The sequence below is a fragment of the Canis aureus genome, chromosome 6 (genome assembly GCF_053574225.1).
Source record: "Canis aureus isolate CA01 chromosome 6, VMU_Caureus_v.1.0, whole genome shotgun sequence".
Taxonomy (NCBI): Eukaryota; Metazoa; Chordata; class Mammalia; order Carnivora; family Canidae; genus Canis; species Canis aureus.
Window position 1 is genome coordinate 6,507,477 of NC_135616.1, and position 16,957 is coordinate 6,524,433.

Below are 16,957 nucleotides of genomic sequence, written 5' to 3' on the forward strand. Positions count from 1 at the left end.
GATTAAATTGTTTTGACATAATTGCCAGTTCACAAGAATCATGACAGCCACTACTCAAACAATTTTGGAGGGAAAACTATTGAAAAAAATCACATGGGAAAAGCTTTGGAAAATCAATTATGAAGAATCATTTATTTATTTTATGAGAACACTGATGTCAAATATTGGCATTTTTTAAGAGCACCAAAGTTATCTGACCAAAGCAGTAATTGTGGTTAGAACTCAAACACATAAATTTAAAATTTTTATTTAGTGCAAAATAGATCAAATTCCATGTTCTCCAACCTACCCTATATTCTTTAAAATGGTTAGGAGGTCACTAATATTAATGAGACCTGTGCCAGGCTATAAACAAAAATTTGGACAAGGAAATTGGACATCAAGACTGTACACAAAGCATAAACCACTGAAGACTTGTGAAAGATTTACTCCCCAACAAAGCAGGGAGCTGCCCGACAATAAGCAATGGCAGCCAGCATCGGTGCTCTGAGCACAGTGACAATGGTTGCAGGCCCGTTGGGAGCAGGCCAGCTGCCCCACCATGTAAGCACTGGGTGCTGAAACGAAACATTTATAGGACCATGCGCTAACAGAATATCCAGAGGAATTTCAGAAGGGAGGAGGAAAGTGAGCAAACCATACAGGGCTCTTGAGCAAAGCACTTTTCATTTCATTTTAAATCATTTATCCAGCTTCATTTTCTCCTCCTTTCTGCTCATCAGACTTACAGTACAAGTTGTATTGTTCTTAAATTCAGGCAACCTTGAACTACAAACACAACAAACGACAGACCCACATCACTAGCTATTGCTGCTGTAGCTCCTGGTTCCCCCTAACCTCTGACAACGGGGGATATGTTTCCACTGGGATGATCTTGTTAGACATGAAAGTTTTTAGACAAGGACCTGAGAAGTAGAAAGAAGAGGAGGAGGACTGGGGGCTGCAGTGGGAGACTGTGGGCCTGGCTGTGGGCCAGGCTGTGGGGCAGCACCGAGAAAGAAGATGAATGTTGAGCCCCAGGAGGCAGAAGAGAAGAGGTGACTGAGCACAAAGAGTGGAACATATAACTTCAGTTTCCAAAACCCTTGTGACCATTGAGGAAAACTGAGCTGGCAAGATGCTCACACAAATGATCAAGACTGGAGAGATCTGGAACTTTCCTGATAAAAGAAAATCAGGGGTGTTCACTCCATTTCATATGTACATTCTATGTAGAAAGGCAAGGAGCAAAACCAGAAGGCAAAGAGGTCAGGGGTCTGGTCTCAGATGAGAGAAATGGAGTGACTGGCTCTGGCAGAAAGCATTTCCAATAATGGAAGAAGAAATACATGACAGCAAAGGATAGCAGAGGCCCAGGTTCAAGGGAGGCATGGCTGACGTTGTTAAAAGCAACACTGCAACCCTACAACCACTGGAACTATGTGACAACCAGGTGGAAAACATGATTTTAGGACATAAGAAAGTTATGCAGCCTTGCGTGGGTTCCTAGGTACTCATAGAAGAGAAAACAAAAAGAGATGATTTTAAGGATGGAAACCAATATTTCATCATCTTTTTAATTGCAGGGCCTCGTTTTGAGGGTCTATAGTAAACACCTGCTGATACATGAATGAGCAAATTAAAGAAATACTACCTTGTAGATGCTACAAATCCCAGGAATTCTGGATTGTCAGGAATTTCCTTATGATGAGATATTTAGACAGGAAGAAAGATATCTATGAGGATAAGGTTAAATTAATCTTAGATTGTAAAATTTAAATGTGCATGCTAAAATTTCTATAATGACTGATAAAACTAAAGAGAGTATACAATTTCCAGATTAGTAGAGGAAAAAAAATGGAAGGACAAAAATATAATTAATTAAAAATAGGCAAAAAGAAAAGAGTGAATGGAGAGAAGAAGAAAAAGTAGAACAAACATAACGTGATAGAAATGAATTCACATATATACCAGTATTCACAACAAATTAGAGCTGTTCAAAGGGATAAATTAATAGAGTTTAAAGGTAAAAGTGTAAGACTTCATTGAAATAATAAAATCCATCTACGTGTTATCTATGAGTGACAACTAAAATAGAGAGGTTGAAAATATATATAGGAAAATACTAATTAGAGGGAAATTGGCATATTTATATTGAAATTAGGCAAAATAAACTATAAGATAAAAATATTATGAAAGAAATAGCAGTGCAGCCTAATGATGTAATGTTCTATTCATCTGGAATGGTTAGGAGGTTAGGAGGTTAGGATGACAATCCTAAACTTGTTTTTCCCTGATAACTTGCTGGAAAATATATGACCTCTTTTAACATGTCTCTTTCACTAACTGTTAGATTAAATGGACAAAAAGCTAGTTAAGTATACAGAAACTCTGAACACCAAAATTTTTAAAAAGCTTTATCTAAAGACCATAGAGAACAGTGCACTCAACATGTTGTTAAAATACACAAATAGTTAAGAAAGTCAGCCATGTGTAAGGCTCTAAGTAGTGTACACAAACGTGAATTTCCTGTGCTCATAGTGTAATTAAGTTAGGAATCACTAATAAGAAGGCAATATAAAACTTTCCTATGCACTGATAAATAAAACACACACTCACATGCTCTAGGTAACCTATGGTCAAAGAAGAAATGATGATGAAAATCACAAAATTAAACACTCAAAAATCAATGATAACCATACTCACTCTTATGGAGAGAAAGAATGAAGAGTAAATAGATATTTACATTAGAAAAAAGAAAGCTTTAAAGTTAATGTGGTTAACCCCACTTAAGAATTTAAAAAAAGAAACTAAAAAAAAAGCAGAAGAGAATTAATAAAGAGTGGGAATAGAAGGAATCTTTAAAAATGCAATATTCAAAATCAACAAAGCCAAAGGTTATTTCTCTGAAAAGGTGAATAATAAAATTAAAAAACCTCTGGCAAGAATATTCCAGAAGTGAGAAAGACAGAAGTTGCGAATAAACATCATTAATAATGAAAAAAGAAAAAAAGGAAACTGAGTATAGACAAATTAGAAAGATAATAAAATATTAACACGTATGTGCCTACATAACAAAGTTAGACAAAATGCACAAATTCCTATGAAAATATTAACTGGGACTATTGAAAAACTAGTAATTAAAAATTTTAACAGGAGGAAATTGCCAGATCTAGTCACTGCCACAGGCTACTTCCAAAGATAATCTGAATCTTACAAAAGAAAAAAAAATACAGAGTGCTATCCCATTGATTTAAAAAAGTACATATACTTTTCATTCTAAAATGTAAAAAAGGAAAATAGAAGGATAATAAGAGACTAGTATCACTCATGACATAAATGCAAAAATCATTAGTGAACAGTATTCAGCAATGTTTAATATGTGTCATGACCAAGTCAGATTTATTCCAGGAATGAAGAGTTGGTTCAGTATTAGAATATTAGTTATATTAGTGAACTCATCATGCTAACATATTAAATCAAGTAATTATTTTATATAACAATAAATGCTGAAAGAGCATTCTATCAAATTCAATATCAGTATACCAGGGATGGAAGGAAGTATCACCAGCCTAATCCCAACTAATTATTAATCATTAAAAGAATTTTCTCTTAAAATCAGGACCAAGACAATGATGCTTACAACCTAAGTTTTATTTAATGTTGTACTGAATGTTCTAGTTATCTTTATAAAATAAGAATAAATGGATACGATGTAGAAGGACTAAAAAGAAATAAATAGTCACTAATGAGAATAGACATGATTTCTCCACAGAAAACTCTAGAAAAATCTACAGACAAATCATTGAAATAAGGATAGTTGGAAAGTATTTCTGGACATAGAAGCAAAATACAAAAGGTAATAGTATGTGTGTGTATGTGCGCATAAACATATATACACACCCACATATATACATACACACATCTTTCTATTTATGTGTATATTCTATATACTTGCAATAAAGAAAATGTAACTTTATTTAAGATTTTATTTATTTATTTGAGAGAGAGTGAGAGAGAAATAATGAATGGGGGGAGGGGCAGAGGGAGAGGGAGAAGCAGACTCTCCCCATTGAGCAGGGAGCCTGATGTGGGGCTTGATCCCAGGACCATGAGATCATCACTCTGAGATCACGACCTGAGATCATGCCCTGAGGTGAAATCAAGAGTTGGGTGGTTAACCAGCTGTGCCACCCAGGTGCCCAAGAAAATGTAACTTTAAAAGATGCTATTGCCATAACAAAAAAACTACACATAGCTAAAAGATGTACAAGATTTTATGGAGAACTTTTTGAAACTTTACTAAAAAATATAAAGGAAGATCCAAATAGATAGAGACATAAATCATATTAACAAATAGGAAAATATAATATTGCCAAGAGGTCAAGCAATTCAAAACGAAATTACACAGTTTTTCATAAAGGCAACTGTATAAAATGTCCACATTTTCTAGGGACAACATGATGTGTGGATCCTGGAAGCACAAAGCCTAAGGACTGCCAATACATTTCTACAGAAGAACAAAGGAGGCCATAGAAGAGCTCCTACAAGTCAGGAAGAGACCTTAACCCCTAGTGAGAAAAAGGGGCAAAGGACATGAATAGTTCACTAGAAAAAAATTTCACAAGGCCAGTAAACATACAAAGACCTATCTGGTTTTATTTATTTATTTATTCTTAATTCTTTTTTTTAAATTTTTATTTATTTGTGATAGTCACAGAGAGAGAGAGAGGCAGAGACATAGGCAGAGAGAGAAGCAGGCTCCATGCACCGGGAGCCCGACGTGGGATTCGATCCCGGGTCTCCAGGATCGCGCCCTGGGCCAAAGGCAGGCGCCAAACTGCTGCGCCACCCAGGGATCCCTCTATCTGGTTTTAGATGGAACAATAATGAGATACTCTTTTTCCACCTCTCAAACCAGCAAGGATTAAAAATAAAAATGGACTATCATTCATTGCAGCGTGGGTGCGTTGAAGTAAGCATTCTCATGGAGACTGCTCATGATGAGTGTGATTGGTATAATCTTTCTGGAAAGCAAGGTGTTAATATGCATGAAGAATCTTAAGCTCCTCATACACTTTGAACCAGTGATTCCACCTCTTGAAATCTACCTGTAGAAAACAATGGACTGGGGCAGTCCCAGTGGTGCAGCGGTTTGGCGCCACCTGCGGCCTGGGGTGTGATCCTGGAGACACCACAGGATCGGGTCCCACGTTGGGCTCCCTGCATGGAGCCTGCTTCTCCCTCTGCCTGTGTCTCTGCTTCTCTCTCTCTCTCTCTCTCTCTCTCTCTCTCTCTGTGTTTCTATGAATAAATAAAATCTTAAAAAAAAAAAGACAATGGACATAAACCCAAGGAATTAATCATAGCAGTGTTCAAGACAAAGACTTTGGAAACATTTGTGGTACAATATTAAGTGGGAAAACACAGTATGAAACTATATAATGGGGATCCCTGGGTGGCGCAGCGGTTTAGCGCCTGCCTTTGGCCCAGGGCGCGATCCTGGAGACCCGGGATCGAATCCCACGTCAGGCTCCCGGTGCATGGAGCCTGCTTCTCCCTCTGCCTGTGTCTCTGCGCCTCTCTCTCTCTCTGTGTGTGTGTAACTATCATAAATAAATAAAAATTAAAAAAAAAAAAGAAACTATATAATGATTTTAATGCATTAAAATACTCTGTGCGGAAAAGGACTAAATATTGATGGTGGGTTTATGGGTGAGCGCTATTGTCTTTTTCTTTACAATTTTCTTAAAATTTCCAAATTTCTTTCAAAAAGTATGTGTTGCATTTATTTATTTATTTATTTATTTATTTATTTATTTATGAGATTGAGAGAGCGAGAGAGTGTGAATGTGTGCAGGGAGAGGCAGAAGGAGAGGGAGAGAGAGAATCCTCAAGCAAATTTCCCACTGAGCCGGATGCAGAGCTCAATCCCTGAGATACTGGCTTGAGCCAAAATGAAGAGTTGGACGCTCAACCACTTGAGCCATCCAGGTGCCCTTGTATTGCTTCTAAAGGAAAACAGCAATAAAATCAGGACTTGGAAACCTTTCAAAACATATTTTGTTACTCTGTATCCTACAACTATTTTCACCATTAAAATAGAGAAAAAATAAAAGCAAGCTTTCTCTTTAGGCAGATAGATTATGTTAATTGGATTTATAGTACATTCTTTTCATGTTTTGAGAAATAGGCTTAAAATACACATCGTAATCAGCCAAGTGAAATACTTTGGCTATAAAATTGGTAAAGAACTCAAATGCATAATTACCTAAAGTACATAAATGCAATACATATAAAAACATACACTGTATATTTATAATTAACAATGAAGACATTATAACCATTCAGTATCTCTCATATAATTTCCTAAAAGTAAACAGATAAAAGGTATCGCTAAAGGGCAGCAATAAAAGATAAAGAGGGTGAGAAAAAATTTTAAAAGTGTAAGATACTGAGTAACATGGGCAAATTCCAACATGGATGTCAAATCACTTTTATTTCAAAAGATGCAAAAGAAGAAATTGGAAAAGTTAGCACATCTGCTTTCTTTTCAGTGATATGGCAAGTCAAAAAAATTATGGGCTCTGATTCAATATTATTTTGGTCTGAATAATACATGGAATGATAATGTGAAATGAAACAATGTGAAATGTGAAATAAATGTAGTAATTCAGAACATTTAATCCATATATTTCCTTATTATCCATGATCCTTAAAAAACTGGGACAGTGGGGATTAAAGATATATTGGAATTATGATCATGAACACATTTCAGACAATGTGAGGGCTTGACAGAAAAGTGTACTAATATTGTTACCATATCCTCTCAATTCAAAGTTCTCAGTTTTTGGAAATGGGGTGGGGTTAGAAGAGTGAGAAGGGGTTGAGTTGGAGGAACGGAGGGGAGGAAAAGATAGAAATGTCCTGTTGGGATGGAAACCATCTCATTCAGAAATGCTGAATAAATTCACAATTGGCAGGGGAGAGCCAGAGAACTGCCTGTGGATCCTGAGCAATGGCACTCTATACAGCAGTGACTGCCAGCTGTGGCTCTTAGGCTGCCAGTCAGTGCTGCCCACTGGAAAACATTCCACCCATGGAAATATGTCAACCAAACTAGAAGTCTGGCATCCCTGAGTGATGGCACTACTGATGTCAGAGACATAGAGTAAGGACTTGGTCTTCACAACTGATTGAGTTGCTTCAGGGAAGTTGAGTCATTTGCTGGAAGTTCCAGCATGAGGGTCTCAGCTGACTCTTCAGTAAGGTGACAGGTCAAAGGCTTGGGATCCATATCCTCTGACTGGAAATCTATTGTGCTTTCTACCATATAGCACTACTGTTTGGAAAAAAAATGATTGACTTTTCATATTATGTAGTCAAAGCTTAAAGGTGTTATCTTGGTTCTGCCTGGAGGTCAGACAGCCAGTTAACAACACTGTCATCCTTGTGCTGTATCATCTCATTAACAAGAGATTCAACATCTTCCAGAAAGGATCTTTCAGAAAACCTTGGGCTTTCACACACAACTCAAGTTTACACATTCATTTTCTCCCTCCCTTCCTACTTCTACTGGGTTGGATGGCAGTAATAATCCAGGGAAACAGCATATAAAATCCATGATCTCCAGAGCTATTGTTTGTGGTTTTAGCTTATCGCTGGTCTTGGTGGGTTTCCACTGAGCCAGGCTGCCTGATATCTGCAGAATGAGTTTCCTGTATTGCTCAACAATGAAAAACTAGAGCAGGAGAGGGGCAATGTTGGAGTGACCTCACTCTCAGAGCTGGGGCACCGAGCGAGATTAATGGGCAGCATCTGCTTCTGCCGAGATGAGGAAACACAGAGTTGGCACTGATGCGGGGACCCCAGGGCTGGATGGGTTCTCTGCCAAAGGACAGAACACTTCACAGCAAACAAAAACACAGAGAGGAAAAATAACACTCCTGCCATGAAATCACAAGTCAAATCAATAAAACACAAGGTTAATTTCCATAGGTTTGTAGCTCTGTGGTGCTGCATGCAGCAGTGACGGCACAATGGAAAGAACATGGGCTTTAGAGTCAACAGAGATGGGATAAATCCTACCACTTGATGGCGGGATGGCCTTGGGGAAGTTACTTAAATTTGGCATCATTTCCTTGTCTGTAAATGGGTATGATAATGATGTACTAGCTTTGTGGTTAGAAATATCCCTGTGCATGAATGCGCGTGCATGTGCGTCTCTGTACAGTGCTGAACACATTAGGTGTTAGACAGAAGTAGGTACCATCAATATCATGATCAAAACTCTCAGAGCCAATTAAGACTTTATGAAAAGTCAGCTCCTCCAAACCTTGCTCCCTGCTGAAATATGTCCACGGCAACACAAATTACTTTTATGAGCTTTCAAACTGTGTATGATGATGACATATAGTTTCTCTCTCGGAACACTCATGTTAAAAAGCCTCACCTAAATAATTCTACTTTATTTCTATTGAAATTAAATAAGAATTTTAAAGCAAACGTGGTTTACAAATATGATCCTAAAATTTTCAAACACATGGTTGGCGTTCAGTGAGTAGAATGATTGATTAGCTAGACCCACATCCATTAGTACCAGTTTAATACGATCGGTTATTGGTAAAGTCCAACTTGGTCAGCACAGTTTTTTCTCATTGGCTGTTGCTAACTCACTTGATCCTGGGTGATGGTTTACATCATGGCGAGTATTTTGTTGTAGTTCTATCCATCTTTAATTTCATCTTCCCTTCTAAGGGTATATGTGTTTAAATACATGGGAATTAAGTTAGCAAATATAAAGTAACTTCTATTTAGTAGTGTTTGTCAAACATCTATTGAATCAATTAATAGATAGCCTACCGTATTATCAGTTAAGTTACTGCCTGCTGTATTTCCAATGGATGTGTTGCCTACTATGTTACTTGAACTCAGAGCCATGAGACTGTGGAGGGCCAGGTTGTCTCTGATGGGAGAACCGGGAACGCTCTTGGAGGAGGTAACATCTGAGTTGGGTCTAACAGAATCAGTCACATGAAGAGGGAGCTGGAAGTCAGTCTAGGCAGAGGTCACAAGGTGAAGAACTGCCAGAGACATGAAGATTCTTGGGGCATGAGAGATGACTATAAGGCACATGGTAGAAGGTGGCCACAGTCACAAATCAAGCCTGCAGGGCAGGCCAGAGTTGAGTCATGGAGGTCTGAGTATACTATGCTAAGGAGTTTCTTAGTTTTGGAAGGAATCCACAGCAGAGTTTTGAGCATCAAATGTGATAACATCTATGTTTTACAAAGAAAATTGATTGCAGAGTGGAGAAGAAGACAGGACATGAAATGTGGAGAGATAACTTGGTACTGTCATGATGGTTCAGGCAAGGTGAGAGGACCAGGCAGTGGGGTCAGAGAGGATTCCTAGGGATGGAACTGGGAATGATCAGGAGGGTGAACATTCTGGACTTGTAAGCTGCTGATGGGGAGGTAAGGGTGAGGGAGGTGGCAATGATGGCCTTGCGGAGGCTTGCTAGGCCAATTTCGTGGGTGGCAACATCATCCAACTGATCCCAAACAGACGAGGTCAGCGAGAGCTAGGACACAGGCACATTTACAGTCCCTCTGGGCCAGGTCCTGTGACTAATGCCATCCGACACTAAAAGCATGTTAACAAGTGGGAAAAGTACTCAACTTCTCCCAGGGTAGAAAATTCTAACAACCAGCATCCAAATGGAAACCAGACAGCTGACCAGAGGCGCTTCAAACAAACTGGTAAATGTCTACTGCCATCAACTCTCATCAGAGAGAAGACATAGTGTTGTAGGAAGTAACAATCTTTAACCAAATTTTCTGAAGTTTGAGCTTGTACGTGATATTATCAGGGGCATGGGCAAAAAGCAACTGAATTAAGCCAGCTAACACACAAGAGGTCCTGAAAGCAAGCAGGACAACATGGAGCATGCAATAAATAGAACAGACACTTTTATATTCACAGTTCAGAAAAAAATAAACCAAATACTCAGTCAAATCAACCCTTTCTATTGCATTATTTAAAAGTATGCAGAAACTTTTATTTACTAAGAAAGTATCTATCAACACATGCACTTGACTTGCCCCAAATAGCTGGAGCAACTTCAAAATTTCAGGTAGAAGGGTGTTTTTTTTTTTTTTAATCATTCTCTCCTGGACCAGCTCAGCATCACCATAATAATTAAAGGAAGAAACATGTCAAAATTCACTTGGCTGCTAGAGCCATTGGAGCCACAGCTGTTGTGATTCTTAATGCATTTACAGTGCTTGCCAACGCTCCTTCTAACTCCGCATCCTTAAGCTTTCAATGGTTGTGCTTTGTTTGTTTTGTATCCTGTGGAATAGAAAATAACCTGCACTGATTGTGGCAATTGATTGACTCAGCTGGTGCCTCAGAATATGAAATGGGAACTGAAAAGCACATCTGAAAAGTGTGTGGGCTGGAGGTGAGCAGGAAGGGGGTGCCTCCACCCCGGATTGCGCGCAGAAGCACGGAACCAGCTGTGTCGGGCAATGGTTCTATCAGCTAAGTAACACAAAGTACCTTTAATTCCACCTGCCCCTTCCTCTGTTTTCAGATCTCAACAAAGATGCTGTGGCGCACCACGCCATTCTTAAAACTTTTCTAGAAGTATGTACAGTTCTCCCTCTGCCAGCTAGCCTCCAGCAGGGGAGAGATGGGCACCCCTGGGGAGAGCTGTCCTCCCCACGCTCTGCGGGTGTCCCCACTGAGCATCCACGTCTGTCTTCCCATCCAAGGGTCTGTCTTGTCTAAAGACATCTGAACCAGAATGAGGAATTACAAGTGCAAGGTCCACAGAGTGGAGGCAGCTTTCAGGGGGTGGTTTTTCTTTAAGTTTTGTTGGGTTTCCTGAGGTAGGACGCAAGTAAGCAAAAAACAGACTTGGAAGGGCAATTGAGATGTTTTAATAATAATTCCTTCTTCACTTGCTACAACTTCGTCAAATATGCACACACGCATCCAATGTTAACATGGTGCTCCATTTAACAAAATTGGCTATTTTACTTAGAAAAGAGGGGGAAGGATGAGAGAGGAGAATACCTAATCCATCCATTTCTTTGCTACCAGGAGATGGACATGTTTAAAGAAAATCAGGGTTTCAGAAAAATGCATAGGTTGTACTTAAGCCCGAAGATTCTGGCATAATATCTTCAATTTCCCAGTTTAAATTGAGCTGCAAAACAGTTTCCATGTTCAATTATACAATTAATCACCAGTGCTCGTACCCTTGAGAAATATACAGGAGAAAAGTAAGTGGGATGAGAATAATACTTTTCTAAACGTATTTAGATATATATGTACACACTATTTTTTTTCAAGAGCAGGCTGCAAAGAGTTACTTAGGTTGTAAGTTCTAGTTCCAGCAAATGGAAAATAAATTTTTGTGCCCCACAGCAATATTATTAGCTAATGAAACAGTGCCATCTGTGTTTTTCAGGATGCCCTATCTGGGAGTAGTTTCGACGTGCTGTCCTTTTATCTGAATTCTACAATGATCACGAAATGTGTTCTTTCAGATTTAAGTGACTGTGGTCCTACGGAAGGTTAACGTCTTTTCTGCTTGGATCCCCAGAGGGACTTTCAGTCATAAAATAGAGAAGGCAAGAAAGACTTTTGGGGACCCCAGAGGGGGAGGAATTTGCTCTCCAAGCCCACAGGGTCCCCCCTGAGGCTCCCCGTGGCAGGACGCAGCAGCCTGTAGCTCCCACCTGCCGGCGCAGTGAGAAGGGACAGGGCCCCAGACACCTGCATCTAGGATGGGGCCCATCAGTTCAGGGAGAAGCAGCAGAGTCACCGTGACTCCAGAGGACAAAGGCCCAAGTCTCTGGGGGCAGGATGGCCCCGTCCGACTTGTGTTCCTCATGGGCAGCTATCTCCTTTCTCCCAATTTTGGTAAAACCACAGCTGTTCCCCCAGAGGCTAGCATAGACTGCTCTTTGCTTGCTGGGAGGAAGAACACCTCCTCTTCTGCAGCAACATAAACAAACTTGCCCTTTCTGCTCAGTCTTTCTCCAGAGAGCCCTGATCCACTCTCCGATGACAACCTGCCATTTTCTGTTCAATTCAGCATGTTTACTTTTTTTTATTGTGATTCATGTCTGAGTTTCTTTTGAATCAAATTACTGCATCTCCCTGGTGAGATATGCCATATGACGATCTTGTTAGAACAAAATCAAATATAAAATTTGCACTCAGTGCTACTCAGTCTCGTCCCCACCACATGTTTTCCCTTTTGTTTGGACACACTTCTGTCAGCTACTTGAATGGTAATGAATCCTTCCAGCGCCTAGGACAGTTTTCAGACATTTCTGTCTTGGAATAGATAAAGACAGACTGGTTGAAATGGTGTCAACAGAGAGAAAGTCACTATTTCAAAACTATTTTACAATGTAGATGGCTAGGTTTTCTCGATATACACGGACTGAAGAAAACCAGAAAGACCAACTGATTGAGCCTGGTGTGTCACGGCACTCACTGGAGACTTTCTTAACATTTTATCCTCCGAGATGTAACATCGTTCATTGCTTCAGTGAGTCATGAAGCCAAGCATTCCATAGCATTTTTTTTTTTGAATGGAAATGGAGCAATGTAGTTCACATTATGCTTTCCAGTGAATAGTTTCCCTCTCCCCTTTACTTTTCTGGGTGCTGGTATTGTCTTTCAAGCAATTCCTGTGTGCCTCATACACATAATGTTTAAAAAAACTAGATGGTTGCTAAGTAGTGCAGGTATGAGTCTCCATCCAAATACAGGAGAGACCCATGTTAGCTGTATTTCTTCAGTTACCCTGACTTCCAGAGTAACGTTCAAACTTCTTGGTGTGATGCTGTGTGATCCGAGCCTGACCACCCATGACCCTTCGCCCTACCTAGGATTCAGGCACACAGCACTACCGCCATTTCTAAGTATATCCCATTGTCTAGATTTTGTATCTACCTGGAATCTGCCTTTTTCTACATTGTCCTGGCCAACTCCCTAGCTCATCCTAGCTCAGTCTGGTGCCACAGACTACCCAACATGCCTCCAGTGGCCTTGAAAGTCCTGCTGCAAATCTCTCACGTGGGGTTTAACTTGACAGGCATGCTGTAGTCCCTGTACGGCTGCTTCCTCTAGTGGGGCGAGCTTTCTGAGGTTGAGGGCAGGGCAGAAAGTTCTCTGCATTCCCCAGTACCCAGCAGTGTCAGACTCTGAGCATGTATTTTAGTACACACTGGTGGACTAATGGGCATAGCAACTTGTTAAATTAACTACCTCTCCTCCATCTTTTGTTGCCAAGACACCCTAGAACCTTTTTAAGAAATAAACAGTATTTGGTGGTCGACAGTCACATAACATTCCCTAGGACTTTCCTAATTTCTATATGAAAATATTCTTTTAGCAATAAAAGGGGACAGAATATATTTTGAAATACTTATTTTCTCAAACTCCTTGTCCACAGAATCAAATGTATCTACCCATTTAAGTTACTTATTAATGGGAACTTTTGATGATAGGTGCATGGCAAGGAAACCATCGAGTGTTTTAGATGAAGCAAAAATGTACGGAGCCATAAAATGACTGGCTCACTCTATCCTCAGAGTGCTGAACAAGAAATGACAGAGATGTACTGAAACCACAAGGTGACACAGTTCCCCCGAAAAGAACATGGTGTGAACTTTTCTCTTGGATCTTATCGTATTTTCCTCTTTTACTTAGTTAACACTTCAACTAAATGCAGATTCAATTCTAGCACTTATGAGTTTCAATTCTAGCTAAATGAGTTTATCTCCACAACAAGCTTATGAGGTGGACACTATAGGTATTCCATTTTACAGATGAGGAAACTTAGGCCCAGAGAGGTTAGGCACCTTGCCCAAGGTCACACAGCATAGAAGATGCAGGGCTAAGCTGGAATATGGGCAGTCTGGGATCAGACTCCATATCCCAAACCACCACAAGATTCACACCACACCAGACAGTCAGGGCACTCCTGACTTCCAGTGTGGATTAAATGAAAGGATGCACACTTAGCTGCCAGGTTCATAGAGCTGTGTGTGGAGCACTAGGATTAATCCCTACAAAATCTTCCATTTCATAATTCTCCTCTTAACCTCCCTGTTTGTTCCTGCTTTCCTTTCTAGCACATGTTCTTTTTAAGTTTTTTTTCCTTTCTTCTTCTTTTCCTCTTTAAAAAAAACAACAAACTGATAATGGTTTTGGTGTTTAAAAGCACTTACACCCCCAGCTTACTGAGATATAACTGACATGTAACATTTTGTCAGTTTTAGGTGTGCAATGTGATATTGGTATATGTTTATATTATAGTCTTCTCCGATCCACTGAACAGCTAGGATGGAAAAAAGAGTTTTTTTGAAACATAATTAATACATTTTATTTCAGTGTAATAACCCTTAATAAATCATCAATTAGAATATGCTTCAAATGAATATAAACTGTTTTAGTTTGTACTTATAAATCATATTTCTTCAGGAGATATGAATGGGAAATGATTTTTGGGTATGCTTTCAAATACGCATCATCTATAGTGTGTTATAGGAAGTCTCAAGGTATTTTTACATAGTCCATGAAAAATTGGACTCAGGTGATTTTATGAATTGTTCTTTGAGCCTATAACTAATCTCTTTGACATGAACATCTTTAATAAACATTTGAGCAATATCTGCATTCAGAATATTGGATAGAACTAAGACATCATTTCTATTCATTAGGCTTATATTTTCTCACTAACCTAATTTTGTCTTTCATAAGATATTAATGCTTTTGGAAGTCTTACTCTTAATCCTATTAATTCCTAAGCTAGCCTTTAAAAGTGCATGAGGAGATATGCAGAGGCAGTCAGTTTCACCAAATTACAAGCTAAATTGCTAACAGTAGATCTAAGAAGTTGGGTGTTGTTAAAATGCAGAACTTCATCTGAAAATATTGCCTGGACTGAAATCCAACCCCAGAGGCCTTAGTTTCCTTGGCGCAGCAGCCTTCTGAGCCGAGGTTATAGGCAACACAGGAGGATGCTCCGGTCAGCAGAGCAGAGCATGTCTCCGCTGGCCTAAAGACCCAGTCTTAAAAGAGGCATAGCTGTGCTGCAGCTCTGACTGCTGTAATGAACTCTTTGGTGATTCGGCTCAGAAACGGAGCTAAACCCAAGACAATGCAGCATCTGGGGCATGAAATGAAGTATCATGAGTGTCCCCGAGAGGAGAAAGAAGCAGAGTTTGAAACTCGTAGGGTATGGAGGTGGTAGGAACTGATTTTTAAAATACTTTTTTTATATTTTATTTTTTTTAAACATTTTATTTATTTATTCATGAGAGACATACACACAGAGAGAGAGGCACAGACACAGGCAGAGGGAGAAGCAGGCTCCCCGCAGGGAACCTGACTCGGGACTCGATCCTGAGTCTCCAAGATCACACCCTGGGCTGAAGGTGATGCTAAACTGCTGGGCCACCCGGGCTGCCCTAAAATATTTTGTTTTTAAATAAAGATTTTTATTCATTTATTTGACAGAGTGAGAGAAAGAGAGAAAGAGAAAGAGAGTGAGCCCAAGACGGCAGAGCAGCAGGCAGAGGGAGAGGGAGAAGCAGGTTCCCTGCCAAGCAGGGAATCATGACCCGAGCTGAAGGCAGATGCTCAACACCTGAGCTCCCAGGCACTCCCTAAAATACTCTTAATTCCAGACAAAATGTTTCCCAATCATGAGCTGGTTAGGTAGATGTAGTGCCAGAGACACACTCTAAAATGTCAAGAGCTACACATCTATATAATCTTGTTTTCACTGTACACAAGCTGCTTTTTCTTCATCAATGAGTATGAACTAATTTTATTTAATAAGGTAAAAAAAGAAGTCCAGCCCTGCTCGCTTCCTCCCCTTCACTGGCCTCGCCCATATGCACACACTCAAGTGATGGTACACGTCTTTGAATCAGACTTCTTCAAATCAGTTAATTCTCTCCAGTTCTTGAACGACTTTCCAACAGAATTAGCTAATGACTGAGGTGGTAAAGTGAGCCCTACATTTTAGAAAAGGTGAGAGAACACTGCTGTGCCTGGAAATGCCCCAGAGAGCTGCCCACCCTAGATCCCAGTATAGCCGCACTCTCTCTGGGCTGGCAGGACAACAGCTGTCACAGCCGTGACACTAGCCAGCCCCTTTACAGGGAACTAATCTCCACCACATGACATCACTGGTTGGTCTGTAATTGCTTTAAGTGGACAGTTTCTTCCTGGATAACTACCACAACACTATTAGGATTTAACATCATAATTACAGAAAAAGCCAAGAAGCATAATCATGAGTGAGGAAAGAGCCTGGTAGGCCTCTGTTTCATTGCATATTTATGAGGAATAATGGAAAAGGTGAATTCGGCCTCCTTTTTCCATTTTATGCACGTTACCTTCCCGGTAATAAATCTCATGGCCAGATGGGAACAGACCCCAGGATGACATGCCTGGTCCCTTTCTGGCAGCCCTCCCAGGTCCCGCCGGTCAGCTGCAGGAGCTGGGAGCCCATCCCTGGCATCACGTCCAGGATGGCAGAGAAGGAGCTGTGGTGCGGCGCTCGTGCTCACCTCGTACTCCTCCTTGAAGCCATAGCTCTCGGCACACTTCATTTGCGTGATGTGTTGAAGCAGGTCTGCCACCCTGATGGCAGGGTGGAGCTGCCCAGTCTGGTAGGGCACGTCAGCCGGCTCCCTCTTCTTGTAAGTGTGCGACTGCACCAAGCTGCTGGTGTCGCTGGCCATCGTGTGGCTTTCGTCTAAGGAAAAGAAGGCCATGATGGAAGTGAGGGGGACCATGGGCTACGTGGGGGTCACTGAGAATGCTAAGAAGCTGCTGCTGAAACCCCCTCCACCTACAGCTTCAATAATCCCTACGGTGGCTCAGCAAAAAAAGAAAAGTTAAAATGTTTAGAAATTTGAATGGGATTGGCAATACT

The 16,957-nt window shown here is 40.3% G+C and overlaps 1 protein-coding gene across 6 annotated transcripts in view; it reads right to left on the reverse strand.

The window, feature by feature from the left end:
• PTPRM (protein tyrosine phosphatase receptor type M) overlaps positions 1-16,957 on the reverse strand; it is a 773,521-nt gene that overhangs the window by 124,417 nt on the left and 632,147 nt on the right. For all 6 annotated transcript variants that reach the window (XM_077900010.1, XM_077900009.1, XM_077900008.1 and 3 more), the window contains one exon: positions 16,590-16,777. In XM_077900010.1, the coding sequence (XP_077756136.1) occupies positions 16,590-16,777 (188 nt within the window). The remainder of the gene's footprint in view (positions 1-16,589; positions 16,778-16,957) is intronic.